This window comes from Beta vulgaris, chromosome 6 (genome assembly GCF_026745355.1).
Source record: "Beta vulgaris subsp. vulgaris cultivar EL10 chromosome 6, EL10.2, whole genome shotgun sequence".
Classification (NCBI taxonomy): domain Eukaryota; kingdom Viridiplantae; phylum Streptophyta; class Magnoliopsida; order Caryophyllales; family Amaranthaceae; genus Beta; species Beta vulgaris.
In genome coordinates, this window is record NC_079207.1 from 24,349,117 (window position 1) to 24,362,648 (window position 13,532).

A 13,532-nucleotide genomic window follows, 5' to 3' on the forward strand; every position below is an offset into this window, starting at 1 on the left:
GAAAGCATAGCTCAGTCTTACAGACACAAGGACATGTGGAAAACTCTTCCAGAACTGCCACAAACTAGAAAAGTGAGGCGTATATATTATCTGACTTGCTTTTTCCATTCTTTTTTGTAGTCGATGCATTCCGGTAAAGAGCTCTGTGATCGTTACCGCTATTTCCAAGGTGCCTACTTCAGCGAAGTAGAGGGTGACTCGAAAACCAAGGAAACGCTGACCGCCAAGGATGCGTAGCTGAAACCGGTGACAGATGAGCGGGATGAGCTCAAGACCGTGAAAGTTGACTTGGACAAGGCTCAAACTGACCCGCAATCGATCCTCGTCCTCAACAAAGCGAACTCACTTTGTTAAAAGAACAAGGACACAGAGCTGCATAAATCGAGAGATGCGCTCCGGGAAGCCAAAGACCGCGAGGCCAATACGGTAACTGAATACCGGAAGTCCATGGACTTCGTCCACCGTCGTGCCAATCGGTACAATGGGGGATGGTCGGCCACCATGAGGTGTGCCAAACATTCCCTCCTTGCTATCGATTGGGGGAAAGTGGAAGATGCTTATGGTCGCCGGGAATTCGAGATCCTGGTTGAAGGCGGAGAACTGGACTACAAGGTAGAGAGGCTGATATCGCCAACGCCGATCCGCGCACCGAGTTTGAGGAGCTGGAAGACCAGGATACTGTTAAGGAGACCACTAGTAATGGAGTCGAGAGTAATGATGATCTTATTATTCTTGATAAGGGTCATGACGGTTCTGATCTTAAAGTAGCTGATGCGCCCACTGATGAGGCCGCGAAGGTGTCCGATGCTGGGGCTGCTGTTGCTGGAGTATCAGATGCCGACAAGGCTGGAATTTCCGATGTTGCTTAAGATTCTTAGCCTAGGTCTTCCCCTTTTCTTGCCGTACCAGTACAGTCATGCCATATGTGGCTAGCCCATTTTGTCCGTTTTTGTATGTAGCTCATATTAGGATGTAAATACGACTGTTTAACTTAATGAAACTTTCTATTTTACCAACTCTGTTGTTGGTTATGCGAATGATGTTGATTGTTCATTTATTTCTCTTTTTCCTTATTTACTTTTTATTAGGAAATGGAAGAAAACGTCTTACTATTATGACATTAGATTCACGTAGGTTCATACACTACTACATTTAAAGCCTAATGCAACACCTAAAATCCGTTGCATTAGGGCCAAATAACGTTGCAGTAGGCCTAAGGCAAGGACTCCCAACCATTGCATTTGAAGGCGTTGCTATAGGTCTAATGCAACGACCTTTTGGACCTATTGCAACGGTTATCACAAAGCCGTTGCGATAGGTGTAAATAGTCGTTGCGTCATCTATAAGGTCTATTGCAACGCCTCTATATCTATTGCAACGCCATTCGATAGCTATTGCAACGACCCTAATACTCATATTGTGTCCCATTTTGGCTTCTATAGCAACGCCTCCCTACATATTGCAACACTATCATATAGCTATTGCAACACCTTCATAGCCAATGCAATTGGAATACCGTAATAGCCTACTAGTAGTAGTAGATTAATATATATAAAACTATATATTTATAAATTGAATTTGAAATTTTATATCCTAAAGAAAATTTATGTATACATTATTCATGCCAATGGGTAAACTTACAAAATATATTATTACACGTCTATTAACTAATAACTAAACAAAATTCACAATAGAACTTTTACATACTAAAAGGCTCTACTAAACCACTTTGGATCCAAATTGCTTCCATGCCTTCCATTTCTTGTCTTGGGACCACCTACAAATTCAAACATATATAATTAAATTAATTAAAAATCAAATATTTCTAATTGATTACCAAACATAGAGTTTAAATAATAGATAGATATATTCAGGGCATATCACAAGCTGAGCATCATCAAATAGTTCAACAAAAATTAACTTCCCTATCTACTTGGATTCCTTCATCATAGCAATTTCAAAGATAAAAAACACCATTACCTATAGTTACATGCTGACTAAATCTGAAATAAACTATCACCTTAATTTGACCAAGCTCAGCAAATATAGGAATGCATATATAATAATAAAAAAACACCCATTATCTTAATCACAATAGATCAAAGCTTATCTTTTAGCTTTATTTGGCATCCATAAGAGTTACTTGTAGAGAATCAAAATATACAGAAATAAGTTAGTTTAAGATCGATGAATTGAGCTAGGAGTTCATCACCCTTATAGGAAAGAGCATCTTTGCACATTTACAGACCACCCTAATAGCATATTTGAGTGACAAGGAGGAAAGCAAATCATATACTAGCTTAACAATTTAATTTAAACATTGTTCTCAAAGTTGGAACAAAAAAAAAGATATCAAAGTTGAGTAGCAAGTAGGAAATGAAATCATATACGAGAAGAAACACAAACACGAGAGACTCTGATATTAACCAATGCATCCATATATAACTCTTAATTCTTATGTTTGTTTATGCACTTCGTCTGCTATAACAAATTATGGTCTGCCAAATCTAAAATACCAATTGCAGTTGTCAAATTATCCATAAAACCCCAAAGCTCATAATTGATTCCACAGTATAAATCGCTACACATATATGATACATCATACATAAGTAAAATAACCAAACGATTTATAGAGCATGTTTATCATCATGATAGTGGCTATCATAACATATAATGGACATATTATTAATTATTCTTTTTGTATGCTTGTGTGTCAGACATATTATACCAAAAGCTATAAGAAGTTTGTAACAAATGTCATAAATGTCGGTCATCTCATGTGAATTTTAAACAACAATTTATTGTCTCTAAGATGAACCAAGTTATTAATAGTAATATGAAATGGTATAATTACCTACATAGTAGCTTGTCTGGCATTATTATTATTAATCGTTTCCTTCTCAAAATTTGTTGTTCTCCTTATAGTCTGATTTGAAGTAATCATCTTCGTCCGAAAATACAAATGAAGAGCTTTGATCTATTAAGCAAAAGTTACTAAAAAATAAAAAATGTACACTGCAATTAGAGTATTTAACAGAAATCATAGAATTTCCGGAAGTACATAATGTTTTCAACAATTAAAATGGAAAATGAATGCATTTTTAATTTACATGCCACATTAGCACTAATTCAAAAGGATACAAGCCTGAAGGTGGGAATGTTCTGTTTTTAGTAGAGATGCTTCTAAATGGCCATGTCATATTGAGGTCTCAATCAACTAGAGAAGCATATGATAATTACATGTGATGAGAAGATGGAGCTGGGTTTAAGCTCTAATGCATAATGTATACATAGAAAATGGTGTTCATATAAGATTGAATTTCAGTTGTACACTAATCTGAGTTGCCAGGCCTCACTAAACCGCTTAAGTTGATATAGTTTGAAGGATGCATCACTAGCTTGTATTACTGTTTTTATCATACTGTAGCCACATTAATTTGTGTTTTTAAACATGCATTGTTTCTCTAAGGATTTGTGTTTTTGTATATTAGTGTTGATCCGAAAAGTAATATTTAAGTTGATGTTATACTAAAGTGACTATTTTATTCCGTTAAATTAGTGTTGCTCCAGATTTTATACAAAAGGAGGATATTGTTGAAGTAATACTATGTGATCATACTAAACTGTTGACTCTGAACAAGTTAATCTAATTCAGAGCTCAGCGTCAAGTACTACATTATGTGGATTTTGACAGAGGTTTGTCATATTCTAGGTATTTTTGATGATATATCTAGTTTGAAATCTGTTAATTAGTTTTGTTGTTGAGATTTTAATCAAGCAATAAATGTATGGACACGTGTTGTTTCGGTTTGAAACAGTTAGCGTCCTCGCAAGAGTCCGCCAAGTCTCGAGAGCTCACGTCCTTGCTGGAAAACTGCAGAGGATGCAAACGTAAACTACCCTCGGGGTGGTTTTGAGGAAACCCCTCCGACGCTCAAGTCAGATGTTTGGACCACTAGGATGTAGAGAGAGAAACAAGAGAGAGAAGATAGGCTATTTTTAGTGTGTAAGAGAATGTACCTGCAGAATAGTACCATTGGGGTATTTATAGAAGTACTATTCCTCTGACAGGGCGTATAATCCTTTGACACGTGTGGGGCTATGACGCATTTGACAGCTGGGAAGATTCCCTTTATTTTGTCATGTTAGGCGTCCGCCAACACTGTCGGTCCTAGGGGACGAACTGGCTCGAGCGATGCTTTTAATGGTTTTATCGTTCTCGCGTCCATAACCTTATTCGCGGCCATAGATGAGAAGGCCGCTAATGAACTTGGGTTATACCCATACAACTAGCCCCCCAGCATCTTTTGGGGTCGCGACCACTGAAGATGTTATCGGATGGACGCGGGCATTTTTGCGACGATATTTTTATATTTCTTTTTATCTTGATTCTTTGTCTTTTCTTAATGGGGTAGGTTTGTGAAGCGCCACGTGTCGTCGTAGGGAGTTGAAGAATTTCGAAAAGTTAATGATTACCTTTTCCGAAAATCCCGCCCAAATGCTTTATTAGGTTTTAGTGTAGTCTTGACACTTGGCACGCATCTGAGAGGAAGTTGAAGAGTTTACTCAATCTTGGCCACCCATCCTGGTATAAAGGCAAAAGGCGGTTTTTTCTTCTGACTTTTTATCTCATTTTTCAAAGAACTTTCTCCTTCCTTTCCTTTACTCTCTGACAAGAACCTCCATAGCCGATACTTACACTGCTCCAAAGCTTGCTTTTTAGTGCTCCATTGCCACCAAAAAGTGCGTCATTTTCTTAGTTTTCTTCTTCCGGTTCCGGTGATACTGAGGATTTCGTTTTTTCTTGACTTGCATTTTCCGGGTTTTACTTCGTTCTGGTTTTCGTGATTTTTCGGTGGTTTTCCAGTCCAAGGTCTCAGCTTTTGGTGTTGCTTTTGCTGTTTCGGAGTTTTACCTGTCTTTTCGGCAAGTTTCGCTCTTTGTTTTCTTGCTTTTTTCCGGCGACCTTACATTTCCAGGTAACTCTGCCCTTTCTCTCTTCCTTTCTTTAAGTCCTGTTTTTTTTTTTCGCGTTTCGTTGCCATGTCGGACCAATCTGATAGCCAAAATGCCCCTGATGAGGTTTTTATGACTGAAAGCGATCCCTCTTCTCCCTCTGTTGCCCAAACTTCTGAGCCTGATCTTAGCCCTGTGGGGAGAACTAGGCTATTAGCGGACATACCCCCTACAACTGATAGAGAGAGAGAGTTGAGATCTAAATTCCTTAACGATCCCTCTACTCCTGAGGAACACAACTTGACTTTAAGGTATCTGACCGCTAGCCAAAGTGGCGACAAGCAGACGCTTAGGGAACTTAGACATCAAATTTTAGCTAGGCGCACCCGTAGGCATCCGCCTTCAGATGCCGTCCCTGGTCTTGACGTTCTTCCTCTTAGGGAACATGCTTGGTTAGACAGTTTAGCGGACGCGGGGGTTAGAGTATCGTCCAACTTTTACGACCGTTTGCAGGAGTATGCGACTCCTAACCCCCCTATTATTGATTTAGGTGACGACAGTGATTCACCTGCTATGGCCCAAGAGGATAATGCTGAGGTTGTTTACCAGCGTCGTACTGGGGTGGCGGCTTCTAAGGCCCCAATGGTTGAAGAAAATTCTCAGTCTGGCCGAGAGGAGGCTGATGAGGTTGGGCCGGGAACGAATGCTCTTTGGCTTCCTGAGGACGCCTGCAATGGTCCCCTTACAGTAGTTATAGACGAGCAATGGCGCCGGGATGCTTTGGAGTTGCATTATCCCCGGGTGGCCCGAGATTTATACCATATGCCGACCCCTTATCGATTGATCGTACCGTCAGAAGGATCCATTATAACGGATTGTCCTCCCGGTCACGTAGCCGTCTACACTCATCATTTTGAGTTTCGTCTTCGCTTTCCCCTGGATTCTTTTGTGGTGGAGATCCTGAATGCTTTCAATGTTTGCCTGGCCCAACTGACTCCTCTGGCCATTCACAACCTTATTGCGTACATCTGGGTGGTACGCTTTCTTGATTTTCCCCAGACCGTCAACCTATTTCGCCATCTCCATTGGTTGAAGAAGAATGGGTCCTCCCGTTTGGCTGGATGGTGGTCTCTTATGACGGCTGACAAGAAGATGACGGTCCAACCTAAGATGACCAGTTTGAAAGGCTGGCAGGACGCTTTCTTCTGGGTGCAGGAGCCGGATGATTATCCCGTACGCCGTCATTTTACAGAACCTGCTCCTCACATGGAGCAACTAGCTCTGAAGCCGTTAACTGACGAAGAGTTAGCGGCCTATGATTACTTTGCTTCTGCCGACTATGATACCACTTTTGATGATGGGAAAGTTGTTAGGACCAAGGAGCCTTCCATCTGGCTCCCCCATACCAAGTACATCTTAGGGGATAGGCCTTTGTCGGCTCTCCTACTTTCTCCTGCTTATGAAAATGGTAAGTAGTGTTGTCGGATTGGTCCGTCTGATGGCGGTGGTATACATATGGTTGTACATTTTTTTTTTTTTTTAATCGTTTTGGCTCATTTGTTTTGCAGGTCTTGATCATCTTGATCTTGACATTCTCGGCGTCGACAGCGATTTTCGGCCGCTAACACATCTGCCTGGTCCTCCTCCTTCTGATTATTTGACAATGCATAACTCTACAAATGGCCGCAGGGGAGGGAACCATCATGGGCCTCAAACTGTCCGAAGAAGGGGTCGCGGTCCTTCCGCCAGCACTCGCGTCCCAATAGTCGCATCCACTTCGGCTGCTAACTCTCCTACTGCTCCTCCTAGGCCTTCCATCACCAGGACCGTCACTAGGGGCGGTTCAATGAGTAGGAGACGCTCTCGGGAGCAGGCTGTCGAAGATTCTGCTGCCAACAAAAGGCAGGCAGTAGAGGGCCCTGGCACCTCTACTGTGAACGAGGTGCTGGTAGAGGACTTAGATCCTTCAACTGAGGAGGTTCAAGTGGAGGGTGCCGCTGTTGTTGGCGTCGGCAGGCTGGCGGTGGTTCTTTAGTATCCCAGACCACTTCTTCTATCAAGGAGAAGTTGAGGGAGCTGATTGCCACTCCTAGCTTCCTCTCCAACCTTTCTCCTGGGATCTTTTATAGGTTCCGGGAATGGATTGAGAAGAAGGAAGTGCCGTTAAGCGACACGGTGGCAGCCGCTTTCGCTCCTCAGACTGTGACTCCTGGCAAGATCTACCAGCCAAACTGGGACGTCAGGGAGGATGAGTCCTTGTACTCGGACATCCCTGAGAACGGTGGCATCCTTGCCTACCGTATTCTCAAGGGTATGCAGCTGCCCTTGGACCGTCCTTCAGGCTCTCTGAAGACTCCTGCTGCTAGGCTGGCTCATGACCAGCTAGTGGTAAGACTTAACTCTTCTTCTCTTCCCTCTCTTCCCCTTTTTTTTTTGTGTTTTAACCTCTTTTGCTTACTTTCGTAGGCCAACAATGCTGCTATTGAGCTGATAGAGCAGTATTTGGAGTATCAAAGGCTGGCGGATTCCTACAAGGCCTCATTGGAGACTTGCCAAGACTTACTCCAGGAAGCTGAGAAGAAGGTGGCGCCTCTGGAGGATGAAGTGGCGACCTTGAGGGACAGGGCGGCACTCCTGGAAGAGACTGAGGAGAACGTCAAGGCCCTGACTAAGGCTGTAGAGGCTGCCAATTCTGAGAAGGACATTGCCGTCCTTGAGGCTTCTGCAGCTGAGGCCCAGGGTGCCGCCAAGGCTGTTGCAGACTTCAAAGCCTCTGATGAGTACGTGGCAGAGCTTCATAAGAGGTACGATGGCGGCTGGGCGGCGGCTATGAGGTGCGTCTGCAAGAGCGTCCCGGGTTTTGACTGGAACGTTATTGAAGACGCTCATGCTGCCGGCCAGCATCTGTCGCCTTTCGAGGGGGATCCAAACTTTGCTGACGAAGATGCTATCGCAGATGTGGACCCCCGAGAGCCTCTGACGCCTCCCTCTTGAAGCTTTTGGCGGCCTTCTATTAGCTCTTCCTGCTCCTCAAACAGCTTTTAGTTTTTGCACTTTGCTTTGTAATATTCTCAAGTTATAACATTGTAATTTTGCCTTTGTTGGCGTTTCTTGACATTTATTACGTTTAATTTTGTTAAGTACTTTTATCTTGATTAAAAGCCTTTTTTCATATTGGCCGCCACGATATATACTTTTTTGTAGTTGGCCGCCAAGCCAGTAGCTTTTATTCTATGGAAAGTACTCTTTGTTTACTTTTGATTATGCGTCTTGCCATCGTTTGCGTGCTTGTAAAATTTGTCGTAGTTTCTGCTTTTTATTCTTCCTTGTTATTCGCGTTTATAATGTTTGTCGTGGGGTACCGTTTACTCAATTATGTCTTCAACTTAGGTGCAGGGTTTATCATATGACCGCTAATACACTTAGCCTGTTATATGGCTTTTAATTTGTGTGCTAGGTCTGTCATGTGACCGTGAATGCACTTAGCCTGTTATATGGCTTTGATTTGCGTGCTAGGTCTGTCATATGACTGTTAATGCACTTAGCCTGTTATATGGCTTTTTGCTTTGTGTGCTAGGTCTGTCATGTGACCGTGAATGCACTTAGCCTGTTATATGGCTTTAATTTGTGTGCTAGGTCTGTCATATGACCGTTAATGCACTTACTTCTTTTTCCGCAGAGTTAACAAATATATACAATAACAAACAAAAGAATTTATCGGAACGCTAGTGTAGGTTATATCATTTATGTAATTCAATCAAAGGCTCTTGGCCAATTACAATTATTCCCTACACATAATACTTTTTCAGAACATCCGCGTTCCAGCAGTTCTTGAGCTCTTTTCCGTCCATATCTTTAAGGATAAAGGAACCGGGGCCTATCTTCTGAGCGATTACGTACGGGCCTTCCCAGTTCGCAGTTAGCTTCCCTTCAGCATGCGCTTTACCAGTGGCGGCTGTTCTCCTGAGGACGAGATCATTGACCTCCAGCTGCCTTTCCCAGACTCTCTTGTTGTAGGCTTTACTGATTCTGTCTTATAAGCAGCTGCTCTCAATTCCGCCATGAGCCTTACCTCAGGTAGGAAATCCAGACTTTCTTGAGAGCCTGTTCATTCGCGTCTAGATCCTGATATTCACCCGGATGAGGGAGACCCACCTCGACCGGCAGCACTGCTTCTGCTCCAAAAGCCAGTTTGAAAGGATTTTCTCCCATCGCCTCTTTCTCTGTTGTTCTGTTCGACCATAGGACGGCAGGCACCACATCTGCCCACTTTCCTTTAAATTCATCCAGCTTCTTCTTTAGGGCGTTTAGGATTTGTTTATTCGCGGCCTCCGCTTGGCCATTGCTTTGGGGGTGGCACACAGCTGAGTATGCGAATTTTACCTGTACTCTGTCAGGAAAGCTTGTATTGGACGACAGTCGAACTGGACGCCATGGTCGAAAACAATAGCCATGGGGATCCCAAATCTTGTCATTATATTCTGCCAAATGAACCTCTTGACTTGGTGGCTTTAATTTGAACTGTCGGCTCCGCTTCTATCCACTTTGTGAAGTAATCTATGCCCACTATCAAGAACTTCCTTCCCCGGTTGCCTTTGTAAACGGCCCCAGGATATCCATCCCCCACTGTCGCAAACGGGATGGGACAAATATGGGCTGCAGATCATTGGCTGGTCTGTTGATGACGGGAGCAAATCTTTGACACTTATCACATTTCTTGACATAGCTCTGAGCATCCGCTAGCATGGTTGGCCAGTAGAACCCAGCCCTTAGTGCTTTTAACGCTAAAGCTTTTCCGTTAATATGATTTCCGCAAATACCCTCACGTATTTCTTCCAGTATCTTCTTCGCTTCCCATGCCGTTGCGCATTTTAGTAGAGGCAGGCTAAATGACTTTCTGTATAGCTCATCCCTGTATATGATGTACCAATTGGCTTGCCGTCTCAACTTCTTTGCGGCGAAGGGGTTATTCGTCATGAGGGAAAACCACATGCTCCGCATCTTTCAGTGTAAAGGTCATTGCCGGCATGGCTGGCGGATGCCTCCACTTCATGCTCTCGTTGAAATTAACTTGGTGCCTGAATTCTTTCAGGCTGGCTTTGGCCCCATTCACACTACCTCCATGAATAGGTCCGCCACTGATGACATGAATTTCACTGATCCTTGATTGAACGTTCTTGCTGACTGGCTTTACCAGATCTCCTTCTTTCGTCTGTGCTTTATATTGGCTGAAATAGCCTCTTCTTATCAAGTCTTCCAGATTATCTTTTAAGTGACGACAATCTTCCGTGACATGGCCGTGATCCCCATGGAAATCACACCATTTGCTTTTATCACGATTCTTGTGGAACATAGGCTTAGGACGCTGCCATTTGTCGCTATCCTTGTTCTTCAAAAAGATCTGACTTCTTGAGGTAGTCAGTTGGGTGTACGCATCGAATCTGTCCTTGCGCTCACCCCCTTCCCGGACATTTCTTTCACGATCCCTACGATCGCGGTCATACCTCTCACCATCCCTTTCTCGTTCATCTCCTCTTTTTACCATGTGCAACTCTTGTCGTCTATCATCTCGGGCGCGGTCAGACTCACGGCCCTTTTCTTTCTTTTGCTTATCCTCTTTCTCCTCAGATTCACGGTTACCCACAGCTTTGTCAAACTCCTCCCCCCTGATATAATCATTTGCTTTACCCAGGACGGGACCCAGAGTGGTGTAAGATTTACGACCCAGATAATTTCGAAATGGCGACCCCTCCTTGAGGCCAGTCATCAAGGCTAGCACCGCTACATCTTGCTGTAAGCGTGGAATTGAAACGGCTTCCACATTAAAGCGACCGATATAATCCCTTAAGCTTTCGTTGGCCCCCTGCTTGACAGATAGCAGTTCTCCCGTAGTACGCTCACGGCGTCTATTACTGACAAAGTGAGTACTGAATGTGGACGACAACTGGGAGAAGCTAGAGATGCTACCTAGCTTTAGACTCTTGAACCATGTCTGGGCTATGCCTGTCAATGTGGACGGGAAGACCTTGCACCATATGGCATCCACGTCAGTGTAAAGGAACATGTGGCCCACGTAAGCAGCCACATGGTCATCTGGATCCGAAGTGCCATCATACTTGGAGGTTGGCATCTTGATTCTCGTCATTGGATGATTCAAAATATCCATGGTGAAAGGGGAGAGCTTAGGCTTGATGAGTAGGTGACCCCCCATCGAATAGTTACTAGCGCCTGAAGCACTGTACTCACGACGGGAGCCACCCTGGGCCTCTTCCTCTGAATGACATAATTCTTCCGTCTCCAAAATGTCTTCTTCATAGTCTGACTGATCAATCCTTTTTTCCATCTCTCGTCCGCTAGGGTTCAAAGATCGCATTTTTCGAAGAGGGGTGCCGTCCGCGTTCCTACCAGCCGTGGCCAGTGGTCGCTTACGTGCACCGCCAGCAGGTTGATTGGGTGTGCTTTGTTGGGGGTTGGCGGTCAACATTTGAATGAAAGAAGCTACAGTTTGCAGCTGTTGAGGTGAGAATTGACTTAGCTGAGCTAAATTGAGAGGTACGTTACTATTTGGAGTCTGTCCCTCGGGAGATTGGTAGTTGAATTGTGGGTTTCCCATCGCCCCAGTGATGACTGGCTGCGACGAGGTCTGGCCGACATCCTTATCCTTGGATCCTTGATTTGTGTTGTTTACGTCACCCATGGTTGTTTCTTTGCTAAGGTTGGGAGGCCCCCTCCTTCTAGCGCCAAATTGTTTCGGTTTGAAACAGTTAGCGTCCTCGCAAGAGTCCGCCAAGCCTCGAGAGCTCACGTCCTTGCTGGAAAACTGCACAGGATGCAAACGTAAACTACCCTCGGGGTGGTTTTGAGGAAACCCCCTCCGACGCTCAAGTCAGATGTTTGGACCACTAGGATGTAGAGAGAGAAACAAGAGAGAGAGAGATAGGCTATTTTTAGTGTGTAAGAGAATGTACCTGCAGAATAGTACCATTGGGGTATTTATAGAAGTACTATTCCTCTGACAGGGCGTATAATCCTTTGACACGTGTAGGGCTATGACGCATTTGACAGGTGGGAAGATTCCCTTTATTTTGTCTTGTTAGGCGTCCGCCAACACTGTCGGTCCTAGGGGACAAACTGGCTCGAGCGATGCTTTTAATGGTTTTATCGTTCTCGCGTCCATAACCTTATTCGCGGCCATAGATGAGAAGGCCGCTAATGAACTTGGGTGATACCCATACACGTGTAGTAACAGAACCAATTAGGAAAATGTTGAACTCATCTACTTCACCTAGATGTGTCAGCTGCTTGTAAGAGTGTAAGTAGTTTAAGAAAATAATATGATACACCCCCTATAGTAGCATATTGTAATTTTTCATCTCCTTCAACTGCAAAATCACCATCTTTAGCTCGGGTAAATCCTCCTGCCAACCATACCAAGTGGTTGTATCATATTATTATCAGTCGCTACCTAAACGTACTACGAATCAAGTATACATGCTCAAGACAATCTCCACCATCATCACACTAAGACTCCGCATAATTTGTATCCATAAAACCAACAACATAAATTCAGCTCTAAGTTTGAATAAACATACTCATCATTTTTCAGGACATGATCTGTCACAAATAGTTAAGAAGCAATAAAAGATAAAAAATTTACGCCATACAAACAAGTGGAGTATCCCCTGGAAGTTAGTGTGTTTAATTGAACTCCCAAAATTTAATTTTTGTAAGCTTACTCATGTAAAATTAACAAAATTATTCACCAGAGATACATGAATTTTCCCTCAATTTTGTGAAAGATCCAAACTTTTAATCTTAAAGCTTACATTAGACTTAATACAAAACTAACCTTCAAATTTTTCAGAAGAGATTCGAAATGCCTATCTCCTCTTTGAAAGCGCTACTTTTCGCTCACTCTATCTATCTATCCCTCGAATTGGAGGCAGTAATTTGATGAATTCCACAACTGCAAAAGTCGTATAATTAACGGAAATTTCAAAAGGAATTGAAATGAGAGGTAAAGAAGAGATTACCTAGATTAGACACACAACAAAACTTAGGTCAACTTGCGAGATACTTCGTCGAAGCTTCATACTTGCATTAATGGCTGAAAAGAATGACATCCTTACATTTTGCTGGAGATGAGCTTGCATAGATAGAGATACATGTTTGAGATCTGAGATGGAAGTACCGAAATTTCATACTCTCTCTCTCTCTATCTCTCTCTCCCCCCTTTTCTTTTTCTTATGGAAACTTTCTTTCTCCCTCCTAACCTAAGGGAAATTAATATTGGGTTTTTGGTGTATGAGGGGTTGTATTTGAAATTTTCGGGAAATTTGAGCAGGACATGGCAAATGACAACCGTTGCAATTTCTCTACCAAGTACCAACTGCAACACGACGACACCAGAAGCAACGCTTATCTCAACACCGTTGCAATAACTATATTTCTAGCGTGATATTATCAACCATCGTTGCATTATCCCCTCATATTGCAACGGTATTAAAGGTATCGTTGCACTAGCCCATTTTAAGGGGTTGCATTTGGTAAAAAATGTAGTAGTGATAAGCCGTTAG

At 43.2% G+C, this 13,532-nt stretch overlaps 1 protein-coding gene across 1 annotated transcript; it reads right to left on the reverse strand.

Annotated features, from left to right (window-relative positions):
• Nucleotides 1-9,922: 9,922 nt before the first annotated feature.
• Nucleotides 9,923-11,653, reverse strand: LOC104896382 (uncharacterized). Its single transcript, XM_010683129.3, has one exon. It carries the CDS (start codon nt 11,651-11,653, stop codon nt 9,923-9,925), a length of 1,731 nt encoding a protein of 576 aa, XP_010681431.3.
• Nucleotides 11,654-13,532: the final 1,879 nt, after the last annotated feature.

Bases quoted from the DNA above. Each gene is read 5' to 3' on its own strand.
- LOC104896382 (XM_010683129.3), bottom strand. From the start codon at position 11,653: ATGGGTGACGTAAACAACACAAATCAAGGATCCAAGGATAAGGATGTC.